Below are 27689 nucleotides of genomic sequence, written 5' to 3'. Positions count from 1 at the left end.
AGGCCTAAACAACATGTCCTACATAGACTGACTCAAAGCCCCCTCATTATACTGAGTCCTACAGACTGCTAAGAGGTGATCTGTGTCTGGCATGCAAGGCATCCTCCAACCCATTACTGATGGATTTACTGCATATCAACAAGTCAAATGGCATCAGGAATACTTGGGCTAGAGATATAAACCTCTTTTGCATTATCATCAGAACAGTTTGGAAGGACATGTTTATTTTGCAGAGGATACCACTGCTGTGGAATACACTCCCCATCCACATAAAACAAAGTTCATCCCTGTCCATTTTCAAGTGCAACTTAGATCTATGCATGGAAAACAGAAAGTTTGTTCCATGATTGCCCCCGTACTACTAATGAACAGGGGCAGCTCCTAAATGCTGTATACATGCATGGGAAGTTCCTTCAAATTATCTGTGGAATGATCACAGTTATTCTCATTAGCGTTAATATGTAATTATCAACCATGGGATGAGTAAGACCAGTCTGTATCCAAATGGGATATGTTATTTTGAGCACAGGTGTAAAATGGCCTCCGAGGGCATCTAGCCTAGTACTTACCAGTGGACCTATGACCATAAGAGCAAAAAGCACATACAAGCAATTTACCTTAAACAGACTAAAACTGAGCAATCTCCCTTTGAGTACATGAAACCAAACCAGTTGTGCCCTCCAACACACAAAGACGCACACTGCCTGCTTCACTGGTAGCACATATTTTAAGTAAACATCTTTACTTAACTTGTTCTCTCAGTATGCTGTAATATTCTATGGCTTACAGACCTTGTAAGTCTCAAAGTAAACACCACAGGTGTGGGAACAGTTAAGACTTTAGTAAACTAGTGAGAGCTTTATTCCTAACAGCACTGCCTAGGAGCAGATGTAAATTAAACCAGCAGCAAAGCTATACTTAGAGGTTAAGTTATCAGTATTCTACTTTTCTTACCATATAGCTTCCTTAGGTCCATAAACAATTACATGTGATTCATTAGTCTACTGAGGAGTTTAGCCCATTTTCTGATTTTCTCCAGAGCACTGTCAGGTTATATGACTTGCTCAGTTTGACAGACTCAAAGCCTGGACTACAGGAAGCAGTTCATTAGTGGCTCATAGCTTTAATCCTCTGTACTAACTGCTTCTGTTAACTGCATACTAAATGTACTACATTTCCAAATTTGGTTACACTGGCTAAGGTCTAGAAGTCACCCCAGAGTTTGTAATATGCTGTTTTCCAATAATTGCTGCTCTAGAGAGTTTTTTTCATTAAACTGGCTTAGGTTTAGAAGACAACCCCATCTTTCATAAAATGCTATTTCCTAATATCTGTCCTCTCAGAGAATACCTCTCTGTACTGCACAAGTCTTTTTAAAGTCCTAAAACATTATTTATTAATAGTAGTAGCCAAGGCTCCTGTCAGGTATTGAGTGTTCATCAAAAGCTTAACTTCTATATTGATCTTTTTTAGTTAAATCAACCTTCATTCATTTCTGTATTAGCTGAAGTGGAATCCGAAATGTGGATATTATGTAAGACTTTATTTTTTAATAAAAACCAAGCAGCTAGTCATTAAATGTAAAAAAAAAAAAAAAAAAAAATAATAATACAAAAAAAATAATGTGCACAGTGATTCAGTCAGAAGAAATATTACACTAAAATAAGAAATAAAACACTAGTGCTTTGCCCAGAAGGGGTGCCTACATTTAGCTAAGGAATAAAAACCATAACTCAGTTAATGTATGTTGTTTCATTATTTCTTTCTAGCAGCTCTCTCACAAGTTCATGCACACTGTTTGCATTCATGCAGCATCTTGATATTATGTTCCTGACCCTGTTTCATAACCCCGGTATGAATTCAGCTGCTAGGCTTATAAACATATTTTTGAAAATGCAGTTCAGGTCTGTTAGGAATCCACAGAGTTCAGCCGGCAAGTTGCCTCATTACTCAGTTTTCATCCGAGAGGCTGCAGGAAGAACAGAGTGCTGAGTATACAGAATAGTCTTTAAGAAGCATAACAGAGGAGAGAGAGAGCGAGCAAGCAAGCGAGAGTAAAAAAGGGAATGTACAGTTTTAAAGCTGTTAATGAGAATCCAAGCTTAATCTGAATTGTATGGATTTCTTAAAGTTTCTTGCTGTAAAACCAGTTTCAAATGCATTGCTTTAGCTACATACTTGTACAGATGCATTAATTTTTTTAGTGTTCCGGATGACTGGGTCTCAATCGATCAGAAAACTGATAAGAGCAGCAAGTTAAAAATGCATCAGCAGAGAAGGGATTTTTAATACTATATTCTCTGAGGCTTTGGACTGTTCTTTTTTTTTTTTTTTTTCCAATCAGGCAGTGATCCACAATAAGGTTTGAGAGTACATTGCTATTCCTTTTGCTGAAGACTGTAGATGTTAGGTCAGAAGAGCTGGTGAAGGAACATGTCATCAGTGGCAGGTGCCATCTGAAGTCTTCACTTAATCTTATATGAGAAATGCCATACGAGAATATGCTGCGGTTTTAGGATTTGTATCTCTCTGCACTTGTACCAGGGGATTTGTATGTGGATTTTACTTGCTATTTTGTTAAGATTAATATGACTGGCCTTTGTATCCACTTTATGAGGATAGATGAACTCTTTATACCATAATAATCAGACGTTTTGACTTTAGAAAATAGCCTGCAGTTAGAGGTTGTTTCTTCAGAGTACTGTGACTACAGGGGTAACCCAACCGTGATTCTGGTTAACGCATTGTGATTTCAATCAGAACCCACCTGGACATAAAAGCTGCCTCAGAAAATGAATGCTGAATATAACAGGAACAAATAGAGACCACCAGGACATAAAAGCTGCCCCAGAAAATGAACGGTAAATAACCCAGGAAAAAATTAGCAACAGAGATTACATTCATTCTTGAGTCCTGCAATAAGCCTTAGTATCTAGTGCAGTGTGGTGGTTCAACATCAGAGGAAAAGTTTTAAAAAAATGCTTTGCCTGGTTTCACTTCTGCTTTCTGACTGCAAATGATCCTAACAATTTTGGCAAGTTTTGTGCTGTTACCTGTGATTATAGAAGCAAGAAAAACACAGCTAATTGTGCATGGTCATGTGTTCTAGTAGCTACACTGAATTGACTGAAACCTTGCTTCTTTATGGTACTACAACTGCAGCAGCTTCCTTGGTTTGCTTTAATTGCTTCATTGACTGATAACAACTAAACCAAGTTCTATGTTATTTGTTTTAACAGTGGTACATCTGTAGATGCTGATTTCAACCAGTTTCAGTTGCTTTTTTTTCACTACTCTTTGCTCTCAACAACTGTCCATGGAGTCTCCCCAACAATAATACTGCTAACCCCATTAGTCACTTCTGTAGTTGTTTCCACTGATAGTGCTGAAAGAGCTGCAGTTAATTTCTTTTGTTTCTTTCTGCTTTTGATGTTACACAAGCTGCTCCCATGTGCCCAACTATGACACAGTACTGCGACAGTTGCATCCATTGCCATTTGTTTGCTTTGTACATGTGATACTTTAGTAAGAACTACTGTAATTTTCTGCCTAGTTGCATACAGTGTGTTTTGGTAACTGTTTATATTTCTGCCCTTTTGTAGTAACACCTTTCACTACAGCATTTCCAAATTATACCTTTTACCCTTCATGTACTGATGGTACTGTGCTGGCTTTACCTCTTTTACTTGCTTCCTGCACTGTGAAAAAAAAATATCAGTAGAGGAACATTAAAAAATAGCAAATCCATGGACTTGGTTTGTGCACTCAGATTTACTGCAGTGCTTGTCAGTTGCAATAGATTTAAAATGCATTTATTTGAATACTATTTTCAATCAAACTTATCCTGCAGATCTTTCAAGATTTCTAAAGCAGTATCCAATGATACATTGCTAAATAGGGTACATCTGCATTTGTCCAACTTATTTTTTCTTAACATCAGAGTATAGCTAACGAAAAAACACTTTCACTATTATGAGTCTTCTATAACGAGTCCTTTCAGACGGAGTCCCAGACCTCTGGAGTTAAAATTATTTTTGCGGAACAGAAATTTTGAATACAAGTTAATGAATGTATATGATACCATATAAAGGATATTACTGGGATATTATTTTTAAATGTCATTTTATGTGTTGTTTCACAACAGAAATTGCAGGGATTTTGCTTGCAAAAAGAAAGTACATGAGAATTGTAAGAAACTGGATGTAGATCAAGTGGTCCCTCCGTATATAACACATGAAATATTAACAAGTATAGTTTAAATAAGTTGGGACTAATTACATTACAGAGCTTCAGCTGCTGACATAACCCAATTTTTTTGTGCTTGTTAACCATCTTGCTCTCAGTTACTAGTCTGTCTTGCACCTCCAGCTTTGATTCCTCACTTTGCCGCTCACAGTACATAATAAACTTGCCCCTAATACAGGTTGCTTCCATAGTAGGTGAGGATCAAACACAGTGACTGCTGGGATCCATATTTTAAACTCCTGTACAAAGCAGCCTGTAAAGTACTTTCTAGGATGTAAAGAAATAACGGTATCTTTGTTGTGAGAAGTGTATTGTTTTTTGCCACCACCCCCCACACCGTATGAACCTGTACAAACTCAATTGTCTGATGTATTCTCTAGCTGCGGCATATGTTTGTGATGTTTTACTGAGACAGCAAGCAGTCTCTTCAGTGTGAGGCTGTACTAAGTGTTTTTCCATCAGAAGAATCTCTTTCATGGTTTTCAGCTTCCACGGGTTTAAAATATAAAAACTGTTTCAGACTTGCAGATGTAGGAAAATTAATCCAGTTTTTTAGGTTGAAACACCTTCAGATCTTTATACCACTAACCTATATTAAAGTCTATGAAGTACAAAATACTTAAAGGTATTGGTAAAAATAGGCTGAATAACTAGTAAAAATGCATCTGCAATGATGTTTTTATTTACTTATGTTGAAAACTGCACTGACTTTTCTATGTGAATGAAAGGCAACCGATTCTATGACTCCTGGGACTGGCAAAGCTAAAGGCTGAGTGCTAAATTGAGCTGACTACAAACTGTGTTCTACTTCCTCTTTCATTTCCACATTAAACTTGTCTGTGATACAATGGAAATGCATATGATTCTCCAGTGACAGACAACTACTTCTCTAGGAATGCATTTAAGGAATGATTACTACACATTTTTGTTAATGATACTCTTTTTTTTTTTTTTTTCCTCTCTCTCTTCATTAACCCAGCTTAAAATCCTAGACTGATTCCTCTACTAGAAAGGTCTTTGTTGTACCACAGACTGCATACCCATTGCTAAGGTAGACATTTGCAAATTGCATATTTAATCAAGAAACGCACTAAAGAAATATAAGGATTTTTAAAAACTGGCTTTTTTGAAGAGCAAAAAATGGAAACTTCTAGCAGTGATGAAAATGGAATCAGCTGCAGCTCATCCTTAGACATTAGGGGGCCTCAGCATACCCTGGGGCGAATTTCTCACTGCCAGAGTCATTACCATGTCCGATGTGGTGTTAGTCCTTCTTTGTGTGAAGTTCAATGTGAACATGATGTACTGTCAACCAGGGGCACCCCTCCAGACTGCCGAGGGGAAAAGAAAGTTACCTTATTTTATTTGGACTTCTCCTTTCTTTTGCTTTTACAGTTGAAGAAGATGGGTGTGGCACAGGGCTGTCTGCAGTGTGTCAAATATCTCATGTTTGTCTTCAACCTCATCTTTTGGGTGAGTAACATGCAACACAATTCATTTTCTCTCTTTCTATGTCTTACACATGTGTATTATAAGACAAGGGTGTAGCTAGGCATACTCTTTGTACTTAGTAAAATTTTCTAGACCTTATTTAGAGAAATCATGGCTTTTTAGGCCACACTCTGTTTACAGCTGTCTAAATTAATGCTTCCAATAAAATTTACACAGTCTAAACAAAACATATGTTTAATGTTTTTTGAGGAAAAGTGATGCAAACATTTGTTAAGTGTTGGGGGTAACGTCAAATTTGTAACTGCCAGGTGGTTTGGAGCCAGCAATTACAGCACACGTGTACAAAATTAAATTACCTGACTACACCCTGTCTTAGGACTGAAAATTTATCTTGACCTGTACAGAAGGAGTTTTTATTTGGTACAGCAGAGCAACTGAAGGTTATCAAAAACGTATGAAAATGAAAAAGAATGTAAAAAAAAAAAAATCTTATAATGAAAGGTTACCATCAACAGGAGTTTTGCTCTGAAGGTGAGAAAGAGGTCTAAGGCTAGCATTAAACAAATGAGTTATACTTACCAGCAGCTGTCTCTCAGTTACTGAGTCATTGACAATTTTTAAAACTTTTTGCTGAATAATTTGTTCTGGTTAGCTTTTACAAAACTGAATTTCTATTGAATAAACCTTGCTCCTTTGCATCTTCCACCAACACACACATACATACATTTGCAGATATACGCGCGCGCGCACACACACACACACACACACACTGTCAAAAAATGTCATTTATACTGAATGGGAATGGTAGATATATGTGTAGAATTTTCTGGTACTTTATGCAATTTAACAAGCAAATTTTCATGAGAAGGGTGTATCCTGTTTAACACATTACATCTAAGGCACAGCATCTGTATTCTAACTGTTGATGTAAAGAGTAGTCTTCAATGTCAAACTCTGCTTTGCTTGAGATTAAATTTATTGTGTGTATGTATGTCTGTGTGACTGTAATTGTTCTTTTTTCACAAAATCATAATCAATCTGTTGTACTAGGTCAGACATGCTTTTAAACAAATGCTGCCTGCTCATGTTGTGTAAAGATATAAACCACATTAGCACTTTGATTTTGCTCTCATCTTTGGTTTACCAAGGCACAACCAGATTTAGACATCAGCCAACCATGCAGTTGCTTCCCAAAAAAGAAGCCAGAGCAGATGCTAGTTTTATTATTTTTGCAAAAAAAAGGAGGGGGGTCAAAGCAAGAAAAGAGGATGTAGCAGCCTTTGCAGTTAATAGAATATATGAGTAGCAGTGGATTTCATGAGAGGTCCCACCTCATAAGAAATCCTGCTGTTGCCTACAAAAGTTCAGCACACACACCAGAATATTTAGTTTGCTTGCTTTTTCAAGGATCAGCAGTTTTACTAACATATGTATTCATTTAGCAAACAGATGGGTGGGCTGGTTACATGAGCCTTTTTCAGCCACACATGGGCATAAGTCAAACAGTGGTCAATGCAGGCCATATGAAAGAATCTACTTTGGCACCTTTTTTATGGTTTAATGCAGGGCATGCTTAGCTGTATTTATTTAAGTAATCTAAACCAGCATACAACTACATTGAACAGCATAGAAGCAAAAATGTGCATCACACCACAAATTCTGTTTGGGTCCTGACTGTTGTCATTTTGCTAGCCCATTAATTCTTTTTGCATTTTGGCTGTGTTAATTCGGATGAGAACAATTTGATTTCTTCAGCTGGCACTATCCCCAAAGCTATAAATCTGTAAAGCCAGCTAGTCCCATGATTCTGCATGGTTTTCTGATGTGATAGCATCATCATGACAGGAAATTATTATGTAAGGTAAGACATTTGGAGGTCAGACTTATACTAGATGAGTGTGGAGCTCCAGCATTGTTGCTTTCTTCCAGAAAAACAAAACCATTTAACTGATTGTACTGTCATGACATGTGACACAAGCAGGCCCTTTCCTGCCAGGCAGTTTCCACAAGACCATTGTAGAGACCATTATAGTTGGGAGCCATTATTAATGTCTAATCTGAGGTCTTGACCTGGATCACCAACATCATAATCCCATGTCATCCATTCATCTCCACTAATTTAATATTTTCACTTGTCACACACTTTTGTACTTGTGCAAGATGATGTTTATATTAAATTAATAGGACCCAGGACAATATTGTTACATGTACTAGATTATGTTATATATGTTTGGTAAAGGTCCAGTTGTCATCTTGCTAAATTCCAAGAGTCCAAAGCCAATTACCTGCATTAAATACCAGTAGGTTTTTTTTTTAGCTTGTATTAAAACTGATGTTGAACTTGCTTAAATAAATGTGGCCTCACTGTAATACTCTTGTAAAACAGATATATTTTTAAAAGGAATAGTAATATATACATTTTATTTCTAGGGAAAATTAAAATAGTATTTCCAGACCAAAAAAAAAAATGGAAAAAAAAATAAATACCATATACATACCTCTCAACCTCTTAGATCAAGAAATCTGGACAAAGCCACCAGTAAAGGAGGGGGGGCAAAGCCCCCAAAATAGGGATACTTTTTAAAATATTGCTCTTACAAACTTAGAAAATTGATCGAAAAAACAGGTTTTTATTAGCTTGAGTTTTTTGAAGGGTCTGAAACTCAAATGTCTGTCATTATTTTCTGACCTCAACCCTCAATGATTTGCCAGCGATTTGCCAGAAGACCACAATTTTATGATAAACGGACCCAAAGTACAAGGAAAAATCTGGGCATTCTGTGAAAATCTATGCAGTTGAGATGTATGAATATATCTAGTTAACATTTATTTTAGAAATTAAATGTTATAAACCTTTGAATGTTATTGTCTCTGTTTTCCTTGAGTTATTATGAAAGAGTTAAAATAGCTTGATTCTGGTTTTCTGGATGATATAATAAAATTTACATTGAAAGTCTAGTAGTAATCCTATAGGTTGAAAAATGCCACACAACTAGATTTTTGTTCTTTAAAGTACCATTTTTAATTAAACCTTGTCCTATGATAAATGTGTATTTTAATACATTACAGTTTATACTTTTTTAAAGAAAAAACATCTTTATTAAATGATCACGTATGACATAGGCAATCTTACATTTATGCAAATGAGAATAAACCATACTGACACAATTTCAGTAGCAAACATTTACATGTTATATTGTTGTCAGAAAATAGGACACATTGTATAACTGCAGAATATTCCTCATATCTGACAATTATCATGGTAAAATATATTAGACCATAATAAAACAAGCTAGAGCTAACCTTGATGAGTTAGCTCTCTAAATGTGTATTCAAACTGCTGTTACCAAAGTAAAGTTCATTGTATTTGTGGAACCCTATACAAGGACAGCACATTGAAATATCATTTCATGTCAACCCTTGACTCTAGGACATTAGGGCTAGAGTGTGGTGTAATGCTATGCTCTAACTGATATCAGAATTTCATGGTGCTGTTCTATGGAGGTTTTATATGCTATGTATCTAGTCGTAAAAATAACCATTGGTGTTAGGCATTCTACCATTAGCATCATTTATAGTTCCCACTCAGCAAGAAAGCATGATGACATTTATTAATTGTGAGACAGGATCTAAAGCTCTCTGGGATGACTTCCTAATGGTTCCTCTTGGCACTTCACTTTACAGTACCTATGGCTGTATGGTAATTAGCTCATATGTTACCATAATTATGCAACTTACTTAATTTTGTTCACTGAGATCAAATAAAACACATTAAATGTAGTAACATTGTTAAAGGAGGATGGTGTACTCGTCCTTGGCTGAGTGAGTAATGAATAACCATGGCAGGCAAAAGGTGAATACTGTAAAATGCTGCAGTGGAGAACTGACTAAACTAAAGGAGAACATCAAAAATTATATGCTGTCAATTTGGTCAAGTTTTATAATCGTATAGTTTGCATCCGTTTTAACTGCTTAAAAACAGTTATTTTAATTAGCATTTTTGTTGATTCTGACCCTATGTCATGTGATTAAAGTGTTACGCCAGTAAATAACTGCACTATTTTTGCCTTTTAAGTGGTCTTACTTTTAGAATTAAATTCTGATTGTCTTTTTGTAGAGAAATTGAGAGCCAGTGTGAGTAGCATAGGATGTTCTTCGTGTTTCATTGTTGCATTCATCACACTTGGGTTATCTGCCTGCAGGTAGCCCTCATTCGGCCCGACTACCAGAGTCTTGGGATTTCTGCGTCAGATGCTGTCGCCTCTTCCATGACATCAGGATGCTAGGGGTATAAAACATGCAGCCAATGCCATTACATCAGCTTTTCTTGCCGCACAGCAGCCCTAAGCAGAAGCAGTTCGCAAGTGCCGGTCGGCCGCAATCTGAAATTTTCATTTTTCGAGTTTCAAGCTTGAAGTCTTCTAAAGCTAAGTACCCCTGTTGGGGATCCTTTTTTCTTGCTCTAACCGATGTCAGAAAACATTAACAATTGTCTTACCTGTGGAAAGCAAATACCTCACAGAGATTTTCATTCTTACTGCATCACCTGTTTAGGCCCAGACCACGATGTTCCTCGCGATCGGTTTTGTGCCTTGTTAACGCCCAAACTATTCATCATCGGGCTATCTTTGTCACTAAAGTCTTTTGCTTTCATTCTCTGTATTCTGAAGTGGCTTTGATAAGCCATCCGACTACTGAACTTCCAAAAAAATGTAGGGATAAAGACAGAGACAGGTCTCATAGGCCAATACTCAATGAGGCGCCTTTGCAGTCCCTGATACCCGCTTCTACAAATTCGCAGGCCTCTGCTGAGACCCTTTTGGAGTCCAGCATGCCGTGAGTTGCTTTGACTATGGAAATTGCAGATGTTTCTACCTTGGATGGGTCCAGAGCTGCTGTGCAGGCACCAGCTTCTGAGGGTGTATTCCAACCTTCTGATGTTCGTATTAAACTGACATCTTCATTTTTGACTAAAACTACTGAGTTTCTCTGGCCCAGAGTTCGCACTACACCTAGAAAACCGATGACCAAAGCGCATGCTCAAGCTCCCATACCACGGAAACAAATGCTGAGAATGGCTGAAGACCTTATAACTTTAATTAGGGGAAGCCAGCCTTCCCCTTCTATAAGACAAAGGATTGATTTTCCTTCTGATTCTACAGACCGTAAGTCCAATGACTCTGATCCCTCTAATTTCCAGGACATTCCCTTATCTACCTATGAATATTCAAATGCAAAGGATTCGATTCCCCCTGCCTCCTCTCCAGAGGACTTTTATTTTGGTGAAACCTTGCATACCTTGAGAGCATTTCCCTTTGAATGCCAGGGCTACCCACAGTCCAAAAAGAGACTCAGAGAAGTTTTAGACTTGCCTCAGCGCAGGCCTCTAGCTATACCCCCTGTCCTGGATATTGTAGATGATGTCTTCATGGAGTCCAGTCTTACTCCTGATTCTTTACCACCAGCTCCTAGAAAGCCTGACAGGTACTACAGAGTACCTGACTCACACAAATTTCTCTTTATGAATCCCACTGTGAATCCTGAGACCATTTCCCAAGAACGTAAAGGTATTAAGGCCACTACATCCAAAAACCCTACCCCTTCGGGTAAGAAAGTATACACCTCTGCAGCTCTTGCCATAAGGGCTTTAAATTGCCAGTTTCACATGTTGAAGTACCAGCAGCATATCATGGAACTAATTAAACAGAAAATGTTGTTGCTTCCAGATTGTGCAGAGAATAAAGATTTGCAAGAGTTAATGCATTCTGCAAACCAAGTTAGTAAACATACTATGCAGGGTGGTTTTGATGCCTTAGAAGCATCTTGCAGGGCTGCTGTCACTGGGTCTGTGCTGAGAAGGCATGCTTGGCTGAAGGAACAAATCTTGCCAGACCATGTCAAAGCAAAATTGCTAGATGCTCCATTAAACCAGGAATGCTTGTTTGGCACAAAAGCAGAAGAAGTTCTTAAAAAGATAATGGAAAAAGCTAAATCTATGCAAACTGTTACAGATTTCTTGCAGGTACAGCCACGTAGATTCAGTAGGCATTGGCCTTCTAAAAACTGGTCCTTTCCAGTCCCTCCCAGGCCTTCTCAGTCCAAACGCAGTGGCAACAGACCACATAGACTACAGTCTCAGGGTATGCAGAGATCTAAGCAATGGAGTGCTCCCACATCTAAAACCGGGAGTGGTAAGCCACCCCCTTATGAAAAACGTTCACAATGACTTGTCTATCATTCTTCCCAACCATGCCCAAGTACTTGCACCCCAGGAGGAAAACTCGCCCTGCATGCTAAAAAATGGGATGTCCATTACCCAGGACCAATGGGTCCTAAGCATTGTATCCCAGGAATACATATTCTACTTCCACTCATTGCCAACCCCAAGCGGGATGCCCGACCTTCCTCCAAAACCAGTGGGCAGAGGTTCAAAAGCACCTACTTTCTCTTCTCAGTATCAGGGTTATTCAACCTGTTACTATCCAGACTGTTCCTGGGGCCCAGAAAAGAGAGCTCATGGCGCCCTATCCTGGATCTGTCCATTCTCAACACCTCCCTGGTGGTCCCAAAATTCAAAAGGCAAACAGCTGCTTCCTATGCTAGCCAGGGACTCCTGGCTAGTCACCCTAGACTTGAAAGAGGGTTATCTGCACGTCCTCATATTGCAGGAAATATCTACGTTTCAGGGCAGGCTCTATGCACTATCAGTTATCTGCACTTCCCTTTGGCTTATATACTGCGCCCAGGGTATTCACAAAGTGCCTGACTCCAGCCATTGCATACTGCAGGAAGAGAAATATTCAAATTTACCCATACTTGGACGATTGCCTGATTCAAGTGAATAGTCAAGAATTGCACACCATCAACGAAAATAAATCACATCTGGTGCCCAGCCAAAAGATTGTATTCCTGGGAGCAAGCTTGAACCCAACTTCCCAGATGGCATTTCTGACTCCAGAAAAGCAGGTTCATTTGACAAACTACTTCAAACTAATGGCCTCCAGGACCCAGCTATTTTCAAGAAAAATACTGCAAACCCTAGGGTTCATGGTCTCATACATTCTATTAATTCCATATGCAAGACTGCATATGAGGAAACTTCAATGGTACTTAAAAAGTCTCTGGTGTCAACATTCGCAATACTTGGAAACACTGATTCCTATCATTCCTTGTCTAAGGGCAGAGTTCCTTTGGTGGGCAGAGACTTGCAACCACAACAAGGGACTTCCTTTCACTCAACCCCTCGCCGCCCAAACCCTGTCAATGGGTGCATCAGACTATGCATGGGGGCACACATGACAGACAAAGGGATTCTAGGCAAATGGAGCCCAGGACAAATTCACCTGCATGTCAGTCAAAAAGAAATGTTAGCTATACAGAATGCTCTCACAGCCTTCAAATACCTTTTCCTTCCAGGACAACTCTTGATAAAGACAGACAACACCACAGTTATGTGGTAGATAAACAAGCAGGGGGGGGAAGTCATTCCTACCCACTCTGCAGGTTAGCCATGGCCCTGTGGAAGCCTTGAGCGACCAAATGCACCTGCAAGCTCAATTCCTGCCAGGCAAACAAAATACACTGGCAGACAACTTAAGCAGAAAGCTACTAGACCCACACGAGTGGAAACTGGAACCCAACTCATTCAAACTTCTAATCAACAGGTGGGGGACACCAGTGGTGGACCTCTTTGCCTCTCCCCAAAACCATCAATTGAGCAAACTTTCCACCAGAAATCCCCACAGCTAGGCATGGCGAGTAGATGCCCTATCCTTTACATGGGAAAACCTCTCAATTTATGCTTTTCCCCCTCTACCCCTCCTCTCAAACGTACTAGTCAAGATCAAGCAAGACAGACCAAGGACAATCCTTATTGCACCAGACTGGCCACACAAGCACTGGTACCCACTCCTATGCAGTCTGACAGCAGTACCACCCGGGCACCTACATCAGACCCCCTTCCTGCTGTCCCAGCAGGAGGGACATATTTTGCATCCTCAGCTGCAAACACTGAACCTTGCAGCCCGGCTTCTTCAATGAACACAACACCAGCAACCCTCAGCAAACAGGTGCTGGACATCATCTTTGAGACCAGAAGGCCTAGTACTAGGAAATCCTATTCAGAAAAGTGGAAAATATATGTTCTTGGAGCCAGTCTCTAGGAAAGGGCACAGCAGTGCCCTCCTTACCTCAAATTCTAGATTACCTAGCAGAGCTGCTCCACAAAGTCCTTCCTTCTCATCAGTTAAAATTCATGCCTCGGCCATCTCAACTCATTAAAATACGGAGCCCACGTCTCTTTTCTCACCCTCTGATCAAGCAGTTCCTGAGAGGAGCTAACAATTTAAGACCTCTGAGGAGAGCTCCCACCCCTGCCTAGGACCTTTTCTTTGTACTAGAGAAGCTCGCACTTCCTCCTTTTGAACCTGCTGCTACAGCAGAGTTAAAATTCCTCTCTTGGAAAGTCTTACTTCTAGCCATCACTTCAGCAAAAAGAGTGTCTGAGCTTCAGGCACTAATGGCTGTGGAGCCCTTCATTATTTTTCAGGCTGACAGGGTCTCCATCGGGACTAACCCATCATTTATGCCGAAGGTGGTATCCACTGTGGCCTTGAACCAATCCATCCATTTACCAACCTTTTTCCCTAATCCTCAGAATAAAGGGAAGAGGACCCTGCACTCCTTGAACGTGCACAGACAGCTCAGATTCTACAGACTAAGCCTTTCAGAAAATCTGACCAGCTGCTAGTCAGCTTTGCTACAGGGGAAGAGGACAAAGCCATTTCAACGCAAACCATTTAAAAATGGATAGCATACTGCATCCATCTCTGCTGTAAACACCATGGAAAAACCTACCCCACAGGGGATCAGAACTCATTCCACTAGGGCTTCCTCGACTTCTACAGCATTTCTTAAGGGAGTCCCTACCAGGGACATCCTGAAAGCTGCAACCTGGAGTTATTTACACACCTTCGCCAAGCATTACCACTTACCTGTCCTTTCTAAATCCAGAGCTGGATTTTCCACAGGAGTCTTACAAAGCCTGCTAGTCAGCCCTAATACTTCTTGACTGCCTCCACCCTTACTCAGCTTTGGGAATCAACTCAAATGTGATGACTGCAACAGTGAAACGTGAAGAACATAGTACAGTTGTGTACACTTACCATAAATGTAGATGTTCGAGTGTATTCACTGTTGCACTCCTGGTTACCCTCCCTCCAGCCCCCTGACTTTTATAGACTTTCTACCTATGATCTTTTTGCCCATATCTTATGGCTATTGTATTTACTTTTTACTGGAGGTATTCCACACCATGTAATTGCTTCCTGTTTTGGGGGCTCTTGACATCTGGGGTAAGAAAAACTGATGTAATGGCATCAGCTGCATGTTTTATACCACTGGTGTCCTGACATCATGGAAGAGGTGACAGCATCCGATGCAGAAACCCCAAGACTCTGGTATTCGGGCCGACTGAGGGCTACCTGCAGGCAGACAACCCAAGCGTGATGACTGCAACAGTTAATACACTCTAACATCTACATTTATGGTAAGTGTACATAACTGTACTTTCTGATTGCTTACAGGTGGGACAAGCTTGTATTTAATTGTAATTTGTATGCGGCCCAAGAGCTTTTTAGTAAGCCTTCCACTTCTGTGTGAGTCAGTCCCAGGCTGTTTATTATTATTTACACAATTTGTTAAGTAGGGTACATCACTTATCCCACCAGACCAATTTCAGTCTCAGCCCAGAATGTTAACACACAGTAAGTGAAAAACAAATAAAAATAATTTATACAACAAAAGAACATGCTAAAACTAAGGAATATTTAATATACATGAGAAAAATAATACTTTAAGAAGGTAGTGAAACAGAGTACTGTTGAATAAGAGAGTTTAGAGGCTGCTTTATACTTAGTGGCTGTTTACCTGCCCTTACTACAGATTGTCTTTAGAAGTTCCTCCCAGCCTCATCTCATCTTCTCATACTAGTGATCAAACTGGAAGGTCCTGTCAGACTGTTAAAGTTTGAGTTATCCTCTCCTTATCTTCATGCCTTTTTAGTGCACACTCCAGTACTTGGATGTATTAACCCTTTTTTTCCCACAATACTTTTAAACCTGTAACCTCTGGGAAAAGACTACCACTTACTACAGAGTCTTCTCCATATTTTATGTAATCAGTATGTCATATTTACATACACCTGCTGCTGCATTTATCTTTCTTGTCAATCAGCCCTACAATCTAGAATAAGTGGGATTTTTTCCTGTTTTTCTACTGAGCTTACTATGATGGAATAAGAATTGCTTCTGGTTTCTTCTAATGAAAGTACAGAGGGAGCAATGCCACTCCTGGACCTCATATTTCTGTAGAGCCTTGAAGAGTGTCATTTGCTACTGGCCAGTGTGCTTGTTTGAATCTTTTCAGCTATTGTCTGAGTTGCTATAAATAGCTTACTGACATTTACTAGGAGATGCTACATGCTGAGTTATTAAGCTCTGAATTCAGTGGAGTAGCTGGGGGGGGGGGGGTCAGTCAGCCCCTGGTAGCACTTTTGAGACTGTCGCATTTACTTTAATTTAAAAAAATATATATTGTTTTTGTTTTTAAAGGCGTTCTTTTTTCAGAACGGTCCGGTGCCGCGTCACTTCTGTGCATGCGTTGTCACATAGACATCCTACTCTTCCTTTACACATGTGCAATTTTAAATACAGTAGAGCATCCTTCCTAAGACTTGCATCTAACATTCTTTTAAGTGTTTGATCTACTTTACTTCATTCACGGAATCTGTAAGTGTTTGATCTGCTAAGTGTTCTTAAGGCTGCTGACTACCCTACTACTGTTTGTGATTCAAGGAGTTGAGTCCACAGAATGTTTGGCTTGACTCATACTTTTGGTTTGTTCCTCTTAAAATTTGTGGTTTTCTGGCAAATCATTGAGGACTGAATTCACTAAATAATGATAATCATTTAAGTTTCAGTCTTCCTATCTTTCAGAAATGCATGGCAACACAAAACGTTTTATTCTAGCAACTTTCAGATTATACAAGCAATGTTTAAAATGTGTCCCTGGTTTTGGGTCTTTGTCTCCTCCCCCTCCCGCCAAATAAATTTTGGCTTTTTCCAAATTTCTTGAGCTCCGAAGTTAAGAGATGTAGTTGAGTGTCAAGTCTAAAATCCAAACAAGTGCCCTGGAAAAATGGAAAACACCAGTCCACAGCTTCAATGCCAATATTTTAATAATAAAAACACCAACACATAAACAGCCACACAAATAACACTGCGTTTTCATCCCTAGTGTACAGATTTTATCAGATGCGGACAAAAAATATTAACCCAACTTTTATACCTTTATAACGTTTTGAGAGTTTCTGAGTGTCAAGTATATTTTACAAGGAGCTGAAAGCTTCAGGGGAAGAGTTTAGTGCTGCTTAAAGTCTGTTTGCAATGTGCAACTGTTGTTTAGCAAGTGATATCACTATTGTGCTAAATTATTTAAAAAACATTGTTAGTAGAACAACAGGTAGTATACTTGCTTTTGATGCAGAAGGCTATGGGTTCTACTCCCACAATATGTAGACAAATTGTTGATAATGTACTCTATTGTACTTTCAAGGGAATGGATGCTGCGGTCCTGTGAATGTTCTCCTCTGGAGGAGATACCTAGTAACCATGAACTTCAGTTTGCCATCCATTCCCTATTGCAATATTACCAGCTTACAATACCACTTTCAATGTAACATAGGCAATTTATTTGTAGATGAAAGAATGAAATATAAAGTTATTTGCTAGCAGCAACTTCTTCATTAGTTACATATCTCTTTAATATGGAATTATTTAGATAACGTTTACTTCTGCAGAGATTCTGCATACTTACTGATATTGGTGGATTGTAATGACAGAAGTTTCAATAGACTTTTATGATGGAAATGTTCTGAATTGGGCTGTTTTTTCATTAGTAGTTCATACATTTTGTTTCATTGCTTACTGGAAAAATGTTCAAAACAATACATTTAAAACCCACTATAACAAGTGTGCTGTATTATACAAGGTATATAATTTAATACAATCAGCAAGGTGAGTCAAAGAACACATGTATGTTTGCATGGTCCTAAATATGTGTGCAAGGGGGCTATGATTTGAAAACACCCCAAAGGTAAACTTTATCTGCCACTGGCCGAATGCATTGTCTTTGAATGTGGGTTTCAGTGCTGTTTCAATGAATGTGAGTTTCATGGGCAGAGAAGTTTTAATGCTAAGTCTGTTTTCATTGTGAGACTGTATTGCTTTGTTTAGCAGATGTCTATCAATATATGTGCTATAAAATTTAAAATAAACGTTTTAAATTAAATCCAAATAGTCATTGTAGAAGTAAAGCATAAAACAGTATGCACGTTACATTATTTATGGTAAATGGGGAGAAGTAGCCAAGTAATAGGACACTGGAATGGCTGGGGGGGGCTGTGTACAGGGGGGCCCTATTTGACCATGATTTTATGAGAGGGGAGGGGTGGCAACTCAAAGACAGCCCCAGGTGGCACAAATTCTAGCTATGCCAGTGTCTGGATTGTGACTTATTCTACTGAATTTGACCCCATTCTGCTGAATTGACTACTATATTAGTCTTGCAAGATCTGGGATAAGTATATTTATGTTTTTACTGTGTTTACCGTGATTAACTGTTCACATTTTGCGCTTTTAGTAATCTATCTAACAACTGATTTTGGTCTGCTCTAGTAAGAGTAGAGATGGAACCAAGCCATTTCTATGCCTCAGATTGCTGTAGAACCTTTAAAAGTGTTCTTTGCTGTTGGCCAGTATGCTCATTTGAATTTTTTCAGTTTTTGTCCTTGTTGCTATGAATTGCCTGAATTTGTGCAGCACTGTTCTTAACCAGTATTCTCAATTGATTTTTTTCAGTTTTTGTCCTTGTTGCTATAAATTGCCTGAATTTGTGCAGCACTGTTCTTAGTGTAGTGGTGATGCAATGTGCATTGCATCCGATCAGGCATTTTAATCCCTGACTCTCTGCACATCTGTCAGTGTTTTGTGTCCCATGTCATTCATTCCAACATGGATCATCAGCATTTCATAGTCATGTTTGTTAGATTAAATGATCTTAAGGGCCCTTCAGAGATCCTGGCACCTGAAATACAATTCACTGTTACCCTGTCTTTGTCCAACCTAGTGAGAGGAGGATCAGAGTACCTGACTATAGAGTCACCAATCGCCAAAACATTTTTATTTGCAGAGTGGTCTGGTGCACTGGATTTGCAGTAATTTGCCTCTTGATGGCTTACAATCCCTAATATACCAGAAAATAATAGGAGCACTGTCCCTTTATTCAATGTCTTATAGTCTCCTGAGGAAAGATTTATGCCTTGCCTTTAACGCTATGAGGGACCCAGTAGACCTGGAGCTGTTCTGTCTCCACCAGTCAAACAGTTACACAAATACCAGAACCAGGAATCTAAATCTTCCCCAGGATGTAAATAAAACATGGTGAAGAGGTAGGTTCATTACACAGTGCCTTCCCCACCTCTGGAATATACTCCTGCTGCAAATTAAGCAGTGTGATACAGTATATTCCTTCAGAAGGGAACTAGATGATTGTATAGGTATTCACAAATTCATCCCTGGCATGACTCTTTAAAAAGGATTGTCAATGGTGGGTACTGGAGGGGTATAAATGACTGCAAGACTCACTTTTGTTGTATTTCCTATGATCTTGTGATGTAGCACTGGAAGAGGTACTGACATTTACCAATACCAGTCAGTGTCTAGCCTGTTGGGAGATGGTAGTGCATTGCTCTAATGCCACATACTGGGGTTTGGAGTATTTGCAGGTAGCTAGAGAGTGTATGTGATGAGTTAATTATGATTGTATGTATCTACTACCTGCTTTCCTCACTGAAGAGGGTAGGGCAGCCTTTGTTACATGAGTACCTCTAGGTGGTAGTAAAGGACATAAGAAGTACAGACTGGACTTTAGTGGCAATGCATGAGGGAGAGAAACAGAGAGTTAGGGAAATAGCTTAATGGCCAACAGACTGTAGGACAAAAACATGTATTACTCTGACAAAAGTGGATGTACACATAGTATAATAAAACAATATATGCAATCATTTTGATTCTTCTGAGCAGTAGCCTAGCTAGGGTGGGGCAAAGGGGACAGCTGCTGTAGGCGCAAAGTACTAGGTGCAGAAGCAACAGATGTAGATCAGTCTTCAGTGGAGTGCATTACTGGCATAACATTATTGCATTTGTGGTCAGAACTGAAGTGCTTTAATATTCCATGTGTGACATAAACTGTAGAAGCTGCTTTGTTACATTGCAGCAAACTGTTTCCTATAGTATAAAAAGGAAAGAAGTTTTGTTTTTCTTAGAACTGAAGAGGTCTAGCATTTCATGTGTGGTATAAACTGTATGCGTTGCTTTCTACATTGTAGCAAGCAGTTAGATATAATTTAAAATTAGGCTTGCTCCTTACATTAGCATCCCCAGATCCAAATTAGGAAACTGATTTTTTTCTCCTAAATGAATATAAATTGAAACAAACAAGAACACTAGTTCTAGGTCAAGTTTTTTCCCCCTGCTCTCCAACTTTAAGTGACGAGTGGGTTGTCAGATCAGAGGATAGCACCAGATACTAAAATAGCTAGCTACACCTTTACTCCTCATGCTATTTAAGGTAGGCCTTTCTGGTATCCCTTATCATAATTTGGGAACATCTTCACAAATTAAATTATTAAGGATAAAAATCTGCTCTTTTGGCTCTTGCATAATTCACTTCAGTATTATATCCCCTCTTATTTGTTATATATGTTGAATGCCTCACTGAAGTGCTGTCCTGTAATAAAGCCCTTCTTTTATAAAGCGTAATATTTTAACTTGGCTTTATTTAAGTGTTTTTCCTAAGCAGTTTACAGAAGTATAACAAAAGAGCAGCAAAATGAAAACAATAGTATATTATAACATAATATTTTCCAAAGTAAGTTCTAAGTAAAATTAACTCATTACAGTGATAGCTTGTGAAATGAAAGTGACATCATGACTGTTTGTCTAGAATGCACATTAGTTAACCAGTGTTGTTATTTGTTATGCATATTTTCATATTTCCATATTTCCATTCATGTTATCATAACTGAGACACATTATATTGAAGGATTTCTTATGAAGTTTCATGATAGGAGACAGAAACACACATCACCTCCATCCATAAAGAATAAACTATCCTACATATTTTGCCATTTGCTTATTGTGAAAGCATGCAGCATATTACTTTTTTATTGCCGGAACAAAGTGACATAGAAACTGTTCCGCAACACCACATGAAACCTTATAGAGTTGTTGTTTCATTCAGCTTTTCCCGGTTAGGGGTCGCCACAGCGGAACTCCGGTCCGCTAGTGCTGGAGTAAATTGTCACTGATATTTCTTGCACTGTTAGCCGTGCAGTTTGAAACATGTTTTAGCTGTTCTGTTATTTATGAAAATATGCATAGCTACCATACTTCTGGAAGTATTTTTAAAAATAAGCATTCAGAAAGGAATTTTTTTATAGTTATGTAAAATCTTATGTTTGGCCAAATTAAAGTGTTAGTGATACGGGGTGTCTTTCTTATATAGTTTCCAAGCTATGGGAATTTGATTATGAAAATGTAGAGAAAACTAAGTCTGGATTTTTTATTGTAAATATAACATTAATGTTAAAATGCCGAGTGTATTATTAATTGTCACTGTAGAAAAAAAGTTGTGTATTGTTCACAGGGTAGATGCATAACTTATGCTTTTTAACTTATTTTATTCCAGAAAATGCTCAGAATTTGAAAAATGTAGGTATAGTATTTCTCAACTGTAGAGTGTGAATAAGTTAAGAAATATAACAAAAATTGGAAAGCTTATAAATTAATGTTTCTTTCATAGACTTTTTTTAGCTTGAAAATAACATTTGTCAAGAGGACCATGAAAAAAATAGTTAACTAACAGTTTTTATTGTTTAAAAATAAATTCACATTTTAAAGTGAATACCTCTCTTCCTAAGAGTTTTTATGAACCTTTCACTGCGCCATTTAGTCCTGTTTGGCTTCATTCATCATAATAAAGATAAACGCTTTGTCATTATAAATGATTTTTAGTCTAGCTGGTTGCAACAGTGGATGGCATAGTTGTTTTCCAGTTCGGGTACCAACTGAAGTGCCCTCTTATTGCACATCCTCCCCCTGTTCATATAGGTTTTCTCTGGCTGTGCTAGTTTCCTCCCACATTCCATAGATGTATGTGCAGAATAAGAAAGCATGCGTGTCTGTGTGCATGTTTGTGTGTATAACCTGCACTGGGTTAGTGTCCCATTCAGGATGTGAATTTATGGCTTGTACCCACTGAGTGTCAAGACAGGTTTTCAGGTACTCTGTGACCCTGCATTGGGTAAACAGATAATGAGTGCATTAATAAATGGTTGGAGCAGTGAATACTTCAATCTTAGTCTGCCTTGTATCTACCAGCTCAAACCTTTGCTGCCAAATCAAGGATTGTGTTAACTGGAAAGATCCACAGCATGTCATACAAATGTGGATTTCTTTTTTCTTGGTAGCTGTAAATGAGGGCCCGGTTTGTTAATTCATGTTTGTTTTTTTATCATGACAATGATGAATTTGCAACCACATTATTATCTTGAAAAAACTTAAAACACTACAGACATAATTTACCAGGTAAAGATTAAAAATTGGAAAGTCATGTCTTTGTAACTAATGCTAAATTGCAATGCTGAACTCCTTTTAGGCAGAACAAGCAAACATCATACATTTATTTCACAGTATTTCCATCTCATTTAATGGTTTAATCAGCTGAGTATTAGTAGCATTATTTTTCCAATATGCAAATGCTACCCTTATGCCTTCCTCCTTCACAGTGTTTATTCTAGATTCCAAATTTTCCAGCTCAGCCTTTTAGGGTATTGATGAGATTTTTTGAGGGCTCCCTGTTTTCCTAAAAGAACAGCACCTGAAGTAGAGGTTCTAAATTGTTTGGACAGAATCAGCTTTGAGTGGACAAAGTAAGCAACAATTCATCCAAATGTCATTTTCAGAAATGCTTTAAATTGAATTGTTTTTCCTTCAGTAGTTTTTTTCTACACACTCCCCATACAAGCTGTGCTTTTATTATAATAAATTATTTTGTGACAACATCTTTGGGGCATGATAACTTCCCTCCCCTTGGTCAAATTTATGGCTGCTTTGCTAAATTTGGAAGTAAGATATATTGTATTTAGCCAGGCATACTGCTCTCACAAAACAGTTGCTTTGTGCCCAAACAAGGGATTCTGAGCAATTTGATAACATACATCATGGTTTGAAGTTTCACAGTAGCGTTTGCTCTGGCAAAAGATGTATAGTTTCTTTAATTTCTTTGAGTAACACTTCATCTCCAGTTTTCTTTTTTCTAATCCAGATGGGCCTAGAAAGGCCTTCTTCTTCTGTCATAACACTGTATTCTGCTGACACAAACCCTCTTCTTAATATTCCACAGAGACAACACCTGACTCCAGCATAAAGTATGTTATTAAAGACCTTATTCAAAGAAGTATTGCTATACCCAAACCTCAGCACTCTAACTGCCTTGTGGATCCTCTCAGCATGATCAGGGACATAGACATGCTGTTCTCAGAAAAAAAAAAATTAAATTCCATGTTCATAAAATGGAAGGTGATAATTATAAGTGTGATTTTTAAGTGTAATTTCTGTAATTTGGTAAAATATTTTGTTGTGTCTGTATGTATACAAAACTAAAACATAGTTTAGGTACAGAATACTTAATAAAACAAGCTAAAATGTTAAAGTTGTAAATATGAGAATAAATATATGTTTTAGAAAATGAGTGTGTTAGCCTAAAGTGCAAATTCAATTCACTTCATGTTTCCCTTAGTTATATAGCCCAAGTTCAGGATTAGAAATGGAAAATCAGTGTCTGTGAGCATGATACTTTCAAGGGCAGACTTTCTGAGAAAAGGTACGTAGTATACCAAGCAAGAGAAAATCTTACTTGGCAAAGTGGAAGATGATCTATAGTTGTTGTGCATCCAGAGACAGTTCCCAAAGGAGTCCATGGGGCCACATATCCTGTGTTCTTTAGTAGGGCACTTCTTGAGAGCAGTGTGTTATCCTTCCATGTGGAGGCTGGTATAATGATTAAGGTGTTTACCTTACAAACACAAGGTGCAGGGTTTGATTCTCACATAGGGTAATTGGTTGACTAGGCTTAAAATGGCCCACAAGGGCAGTTAGCCTAGTATTAATCTGCAAATCTATGAGTCTTTGTGTCCCATTATGTCTTTCTTTGTCAGCCCACTACTCGGTAAGCAATAAGCAATTTTTGAAGGGCATTAGAATTAAAATTACCTAGGAAACTGCTGCCTTCTCCATGAGATATTAACTCTTAACTATGTTACTGAAAGTCTGATATTGGCATGAAGCTTCTTTCCTGTAAAACTTTTGTCTTGCTCAAGTTCATGCTTATTATAGTACATAACTACCTTAGCACTTCACAAACTGTGTTATGTAACACATAAAAAGTCATAGTTAAAATACAAATAGCTGTTTCAAAAATAGCACATTGGGTCTTGTTCTTTCACAGAGGCAGACCAGAACATATATTCCTCCCTAAAATGGACACTGGCCAAGGAAAATGTTCATAAAGTCAGGTCACAATTAAAATAAACCAAATGGAATTATGGGACTGTGAGCAAAATTATCTCACCAAGTAGTTAGTGAAGTAATATGTACAGGCAAACAACAAAAGAGCAGAAAGCCTTAAATTCATCTGCTACAAAAATTCCAGTCCCAAAATGCCAAAGCCCACTGTCTATTAATCCATTTACCACAAAACTCCCTTAACAAAACAGTTCCAAAAGTAACAGACAAGACAGTAGAAACAAAATGTATCCTCCTTTGTATTCCTTTACCCAAGCAAATGCTCCTGTGTTAGTAACCACAGACTGCAAACACCAGGCTCTTTGGTGGGCTACAAGACAATAGCTTCTGCTTCAGGACAGTGGCTGCTGCTGCAGCTGACTAGTGCCACCAGTGTTAAAGACCACAGACTGCAACTTCCAGATAACAGTTCAGCAAAAAAACAGACTGAACAAATGTCATAGAAAATATCATTCTAAGAGATACTACCCTCCACTGCTTAGATGTTTGCGAAATTAACATGCCAGAGTCACCATCATCTGTGTACAAGGAGCCATATGTGGTCTTTGCTAAACAGAGAGTAAGCCCTAGGACCAACCCCTCCTTTAGACCAAAAGTGATACCTGAGCTAGCACTCAACCAGACTGTTTACTATCCACTTTTCTACTAAACTTCCAAGGAGAAAGGAAAGCATTTTGTTTCTTCTAGGTATCGAAAAGCAACTCAAGTAGTACATCACCAGAATCAAAAATGTTAGTAACTCAACCAGCACGTTGTCTCCTTTATGCAAGGTAAAATAAGTATATCAGTTTCTGTACAACCAGACCATGTTCAAATGTCTGAACTGTATTTTTTAATGAATTCCAGCAACAAGCCATTGGTGTCCCATTCAGAATACACCCAGTTAGGACAGTAGCCAGTATATCTGCAATCTTTTAAAACATGTTAGCTAAGGGCTTTTGTGATGCCATTAGTAGCACACACCATGACTTGAAGTTTTACAGTACTCCAAGCATTTCATATTGAATATCTACTCCAAAACAGGACTGAGTTTTGCTTCTACCATTCTACAAAGTGTAATTAAGACCCCCACCCCCAGGAAATTCTTTACAGCTGTTTTAGTACTATGTTATGGATAAGGAACAACACCACAGTAGCAATTCCACTGGACATAGTTAGTTGCGTGAGCAACTCACCACAGCAGTAGATGTTCGACAGTGCAGGATAAGCTTATATAGTATTTCAGCCAGGGATGGGGAGCTTTCATTATTCTACTGTATCCTGTCTCCCTTTTTTCTTAATGTTACGTGGACAGATCAGAACTGCTGAAGGAAAGATCTGCATGAACTCTATAGACTGATGACCCAAGGAGGCTAGATACACCCTTAGTCATGGTTCATTAGGTACACCCTTAGTCGTGGAGCACTTCCAGGCACTTATTTGCCAAAATCAACTGTAAAAAGACATGAGAATCTCCTGTTTACAAGGTGTATGCAAAAGACTGATATTTGCAATGAGTACCAATGCTCAGATATTCTGAAGGACAAATCAGAAGCTTTGTACGTTTTTATGAAGATCTCAGCCAAGGAGATTTTCAAAAAGCAGTCACTTCACCTAGTACTAGTGGGATACTAAAAATTCCCCTTCTAAGTAGATTTTCTGCATATATCCTAGTTGAAAACTTGATTTACCCATCCAGTTATACAGACTGGTTTTACAGTTTGCTAAGGACAGTCTGCATGACCAGGTTAATGGATGGATTTTAATCCCACCTCTGCAACTAAAAATGTCATGGGTAGATAGCACCTGTGTCACCAATCTAAAGAAAGGTCCTAGCTGGCAGTAAAGAGTTGGTCTCTTGAGTTACATCACCAATACTCTGCAGGCTAAAATAAAAGAAACAAAATGTACACAAGGCTAATTTAATAATCAATTCACAAAATGCAATCTGGCCCCAAGATCATAACGTGAATATGCACTGCTGTCCTGGATATGAACTTTCAACATCCACCTCAACTTTAGAGTGCACATAGGCCATCTACAGAGCTGAGTCTGTGGCCTAGAATCCTTGACCCCTTCCTCAACACTCCCTCAATGAACCATAGTATTTTCCAGTGTACCTTACCCACAATTAAAGCCTTTCACACAAGATATTTTCATTCTTGCACATATACACAATACCCAGTTAAAAGTTCTTCAGTTCCCTACACCTTTCATGCTGCTACACTAGTACATCCACCATACTGAATATGTCCTGATCTTGAATAAGCCAAATATGAAATTATTTGCTTTAATATGTTCACAGGCGATAGGCCCAAACAGTCTAGCTAAGTGGAAACAGGAGCCGCAGCTTGTTAACCTACAGTGGTAAATTATAATAATCTTCTCAAATAGTAAATAACAGTAATACACGTAGTATAAAGACTGGCCAAAAGAACTTAAAATGAATAAATAAACCTTATTTAGACAATAAGGAAAACAGCACAGTTAGAAAGAAAAGATGCAGAGGAATAAGAAAGTGTATAGAAGACTAAAATAACATTCAGTTACAGTGGACAAAGTATGTACATAAAGATATACAGGTTAATAAATATCCATGGTATCTCTTACTAAAGACTATTGAACCTAATTCCTCTAAGTTAGAAAAATGTTAAAAAAATACACGGGCAGAATGGCAAAATATTTTCACAGATGTGCCACCAATTTCTTCCAAGCTAAGACAAGACAGAATAAAGAGTGGCAACATTTCTAAAGTCCAGATTATGTTCTCACACTTCTCTATGGCTACATATTATTCCTCTGTAAGTTGAGGTCTGTGGTTTAAATGCACAATCTGGAAACTGTTCCATCTCTGATGAAACCTGGATAAATGCAGCCTCCACCCCATAGTTAGACTTGTATACCTGTATTATGAATTCTTGACTATAATCAAGACTAGCTACTATAACTGCTGACTTTTGGCTTCAGGTGTCATGAGTACCTAACAGCAATCATTGGTCAAGTCAGCATTAGATATTTACCCCCATCCAACTGCTGTAAAGCCTCTTCTGTTCTGGGGATACCAGACTTTTTGATGCTATTGTGTCTTGGGTCATCCTCATGAGAATCCCTAAGCCTTGCCCTTAAGTTTAGGGCATAATTCTACAACAAATTCTTTGTTTAAATCATACTTGTGCAGACCACTTACAGAGCTGAGTCTTTGGCATAGCACACATGCTCCCTTTCTCAACAGTCTTGTCTGTGAAACACAGTGTTTTTCAGTGCCCCTTACCCACAGTAAGTGCCTTTCACACAAGTTATTATTTTTCA

At 38.4% G+C, this 27689-nt stretch overlaps 1 protein-coding gene across 1 annotated transcript in view; it reads left to right on the top strand.

Annotated features, from left to right (window-relative positions):
* Positions 1-27689, top strand: part of LOC122810586 (tetraspanin-4-like) — a 662136-nt gene that overhangs the window by 86682 nt on the left and 547765 nt on the right. The window contains exon 2 of the mRNA XM_044082164.1: positions 5641-5718. Within this exon, the coding sequence (XP_043938099.1) occupies positions 5641-5718 (78 nt within the window). The remainder of the gene's footprint in view (positions 1-5640; positions 5719-27689) is intronic.

The sequence above is a fragment of the Protopterus annectens genome, chromosome 9.part0, assembly GCF_019279795.1.
Source record: "Protopterus annectens isolate FY-2018-M chromosome 9.part0, PAN1.0, whole genome shotgun sequence".
In the NCBI taxonomy this organism is placed as follows: domain Eukaryota; kingdom Metazoa; phylum Chordata; order Ceratodontiformes; family Protopteridae; genus Protopterus; species Protopterus annectens.
This window is presented reverse-complemented; position numbering and strand designations above follow the sequence as displayed.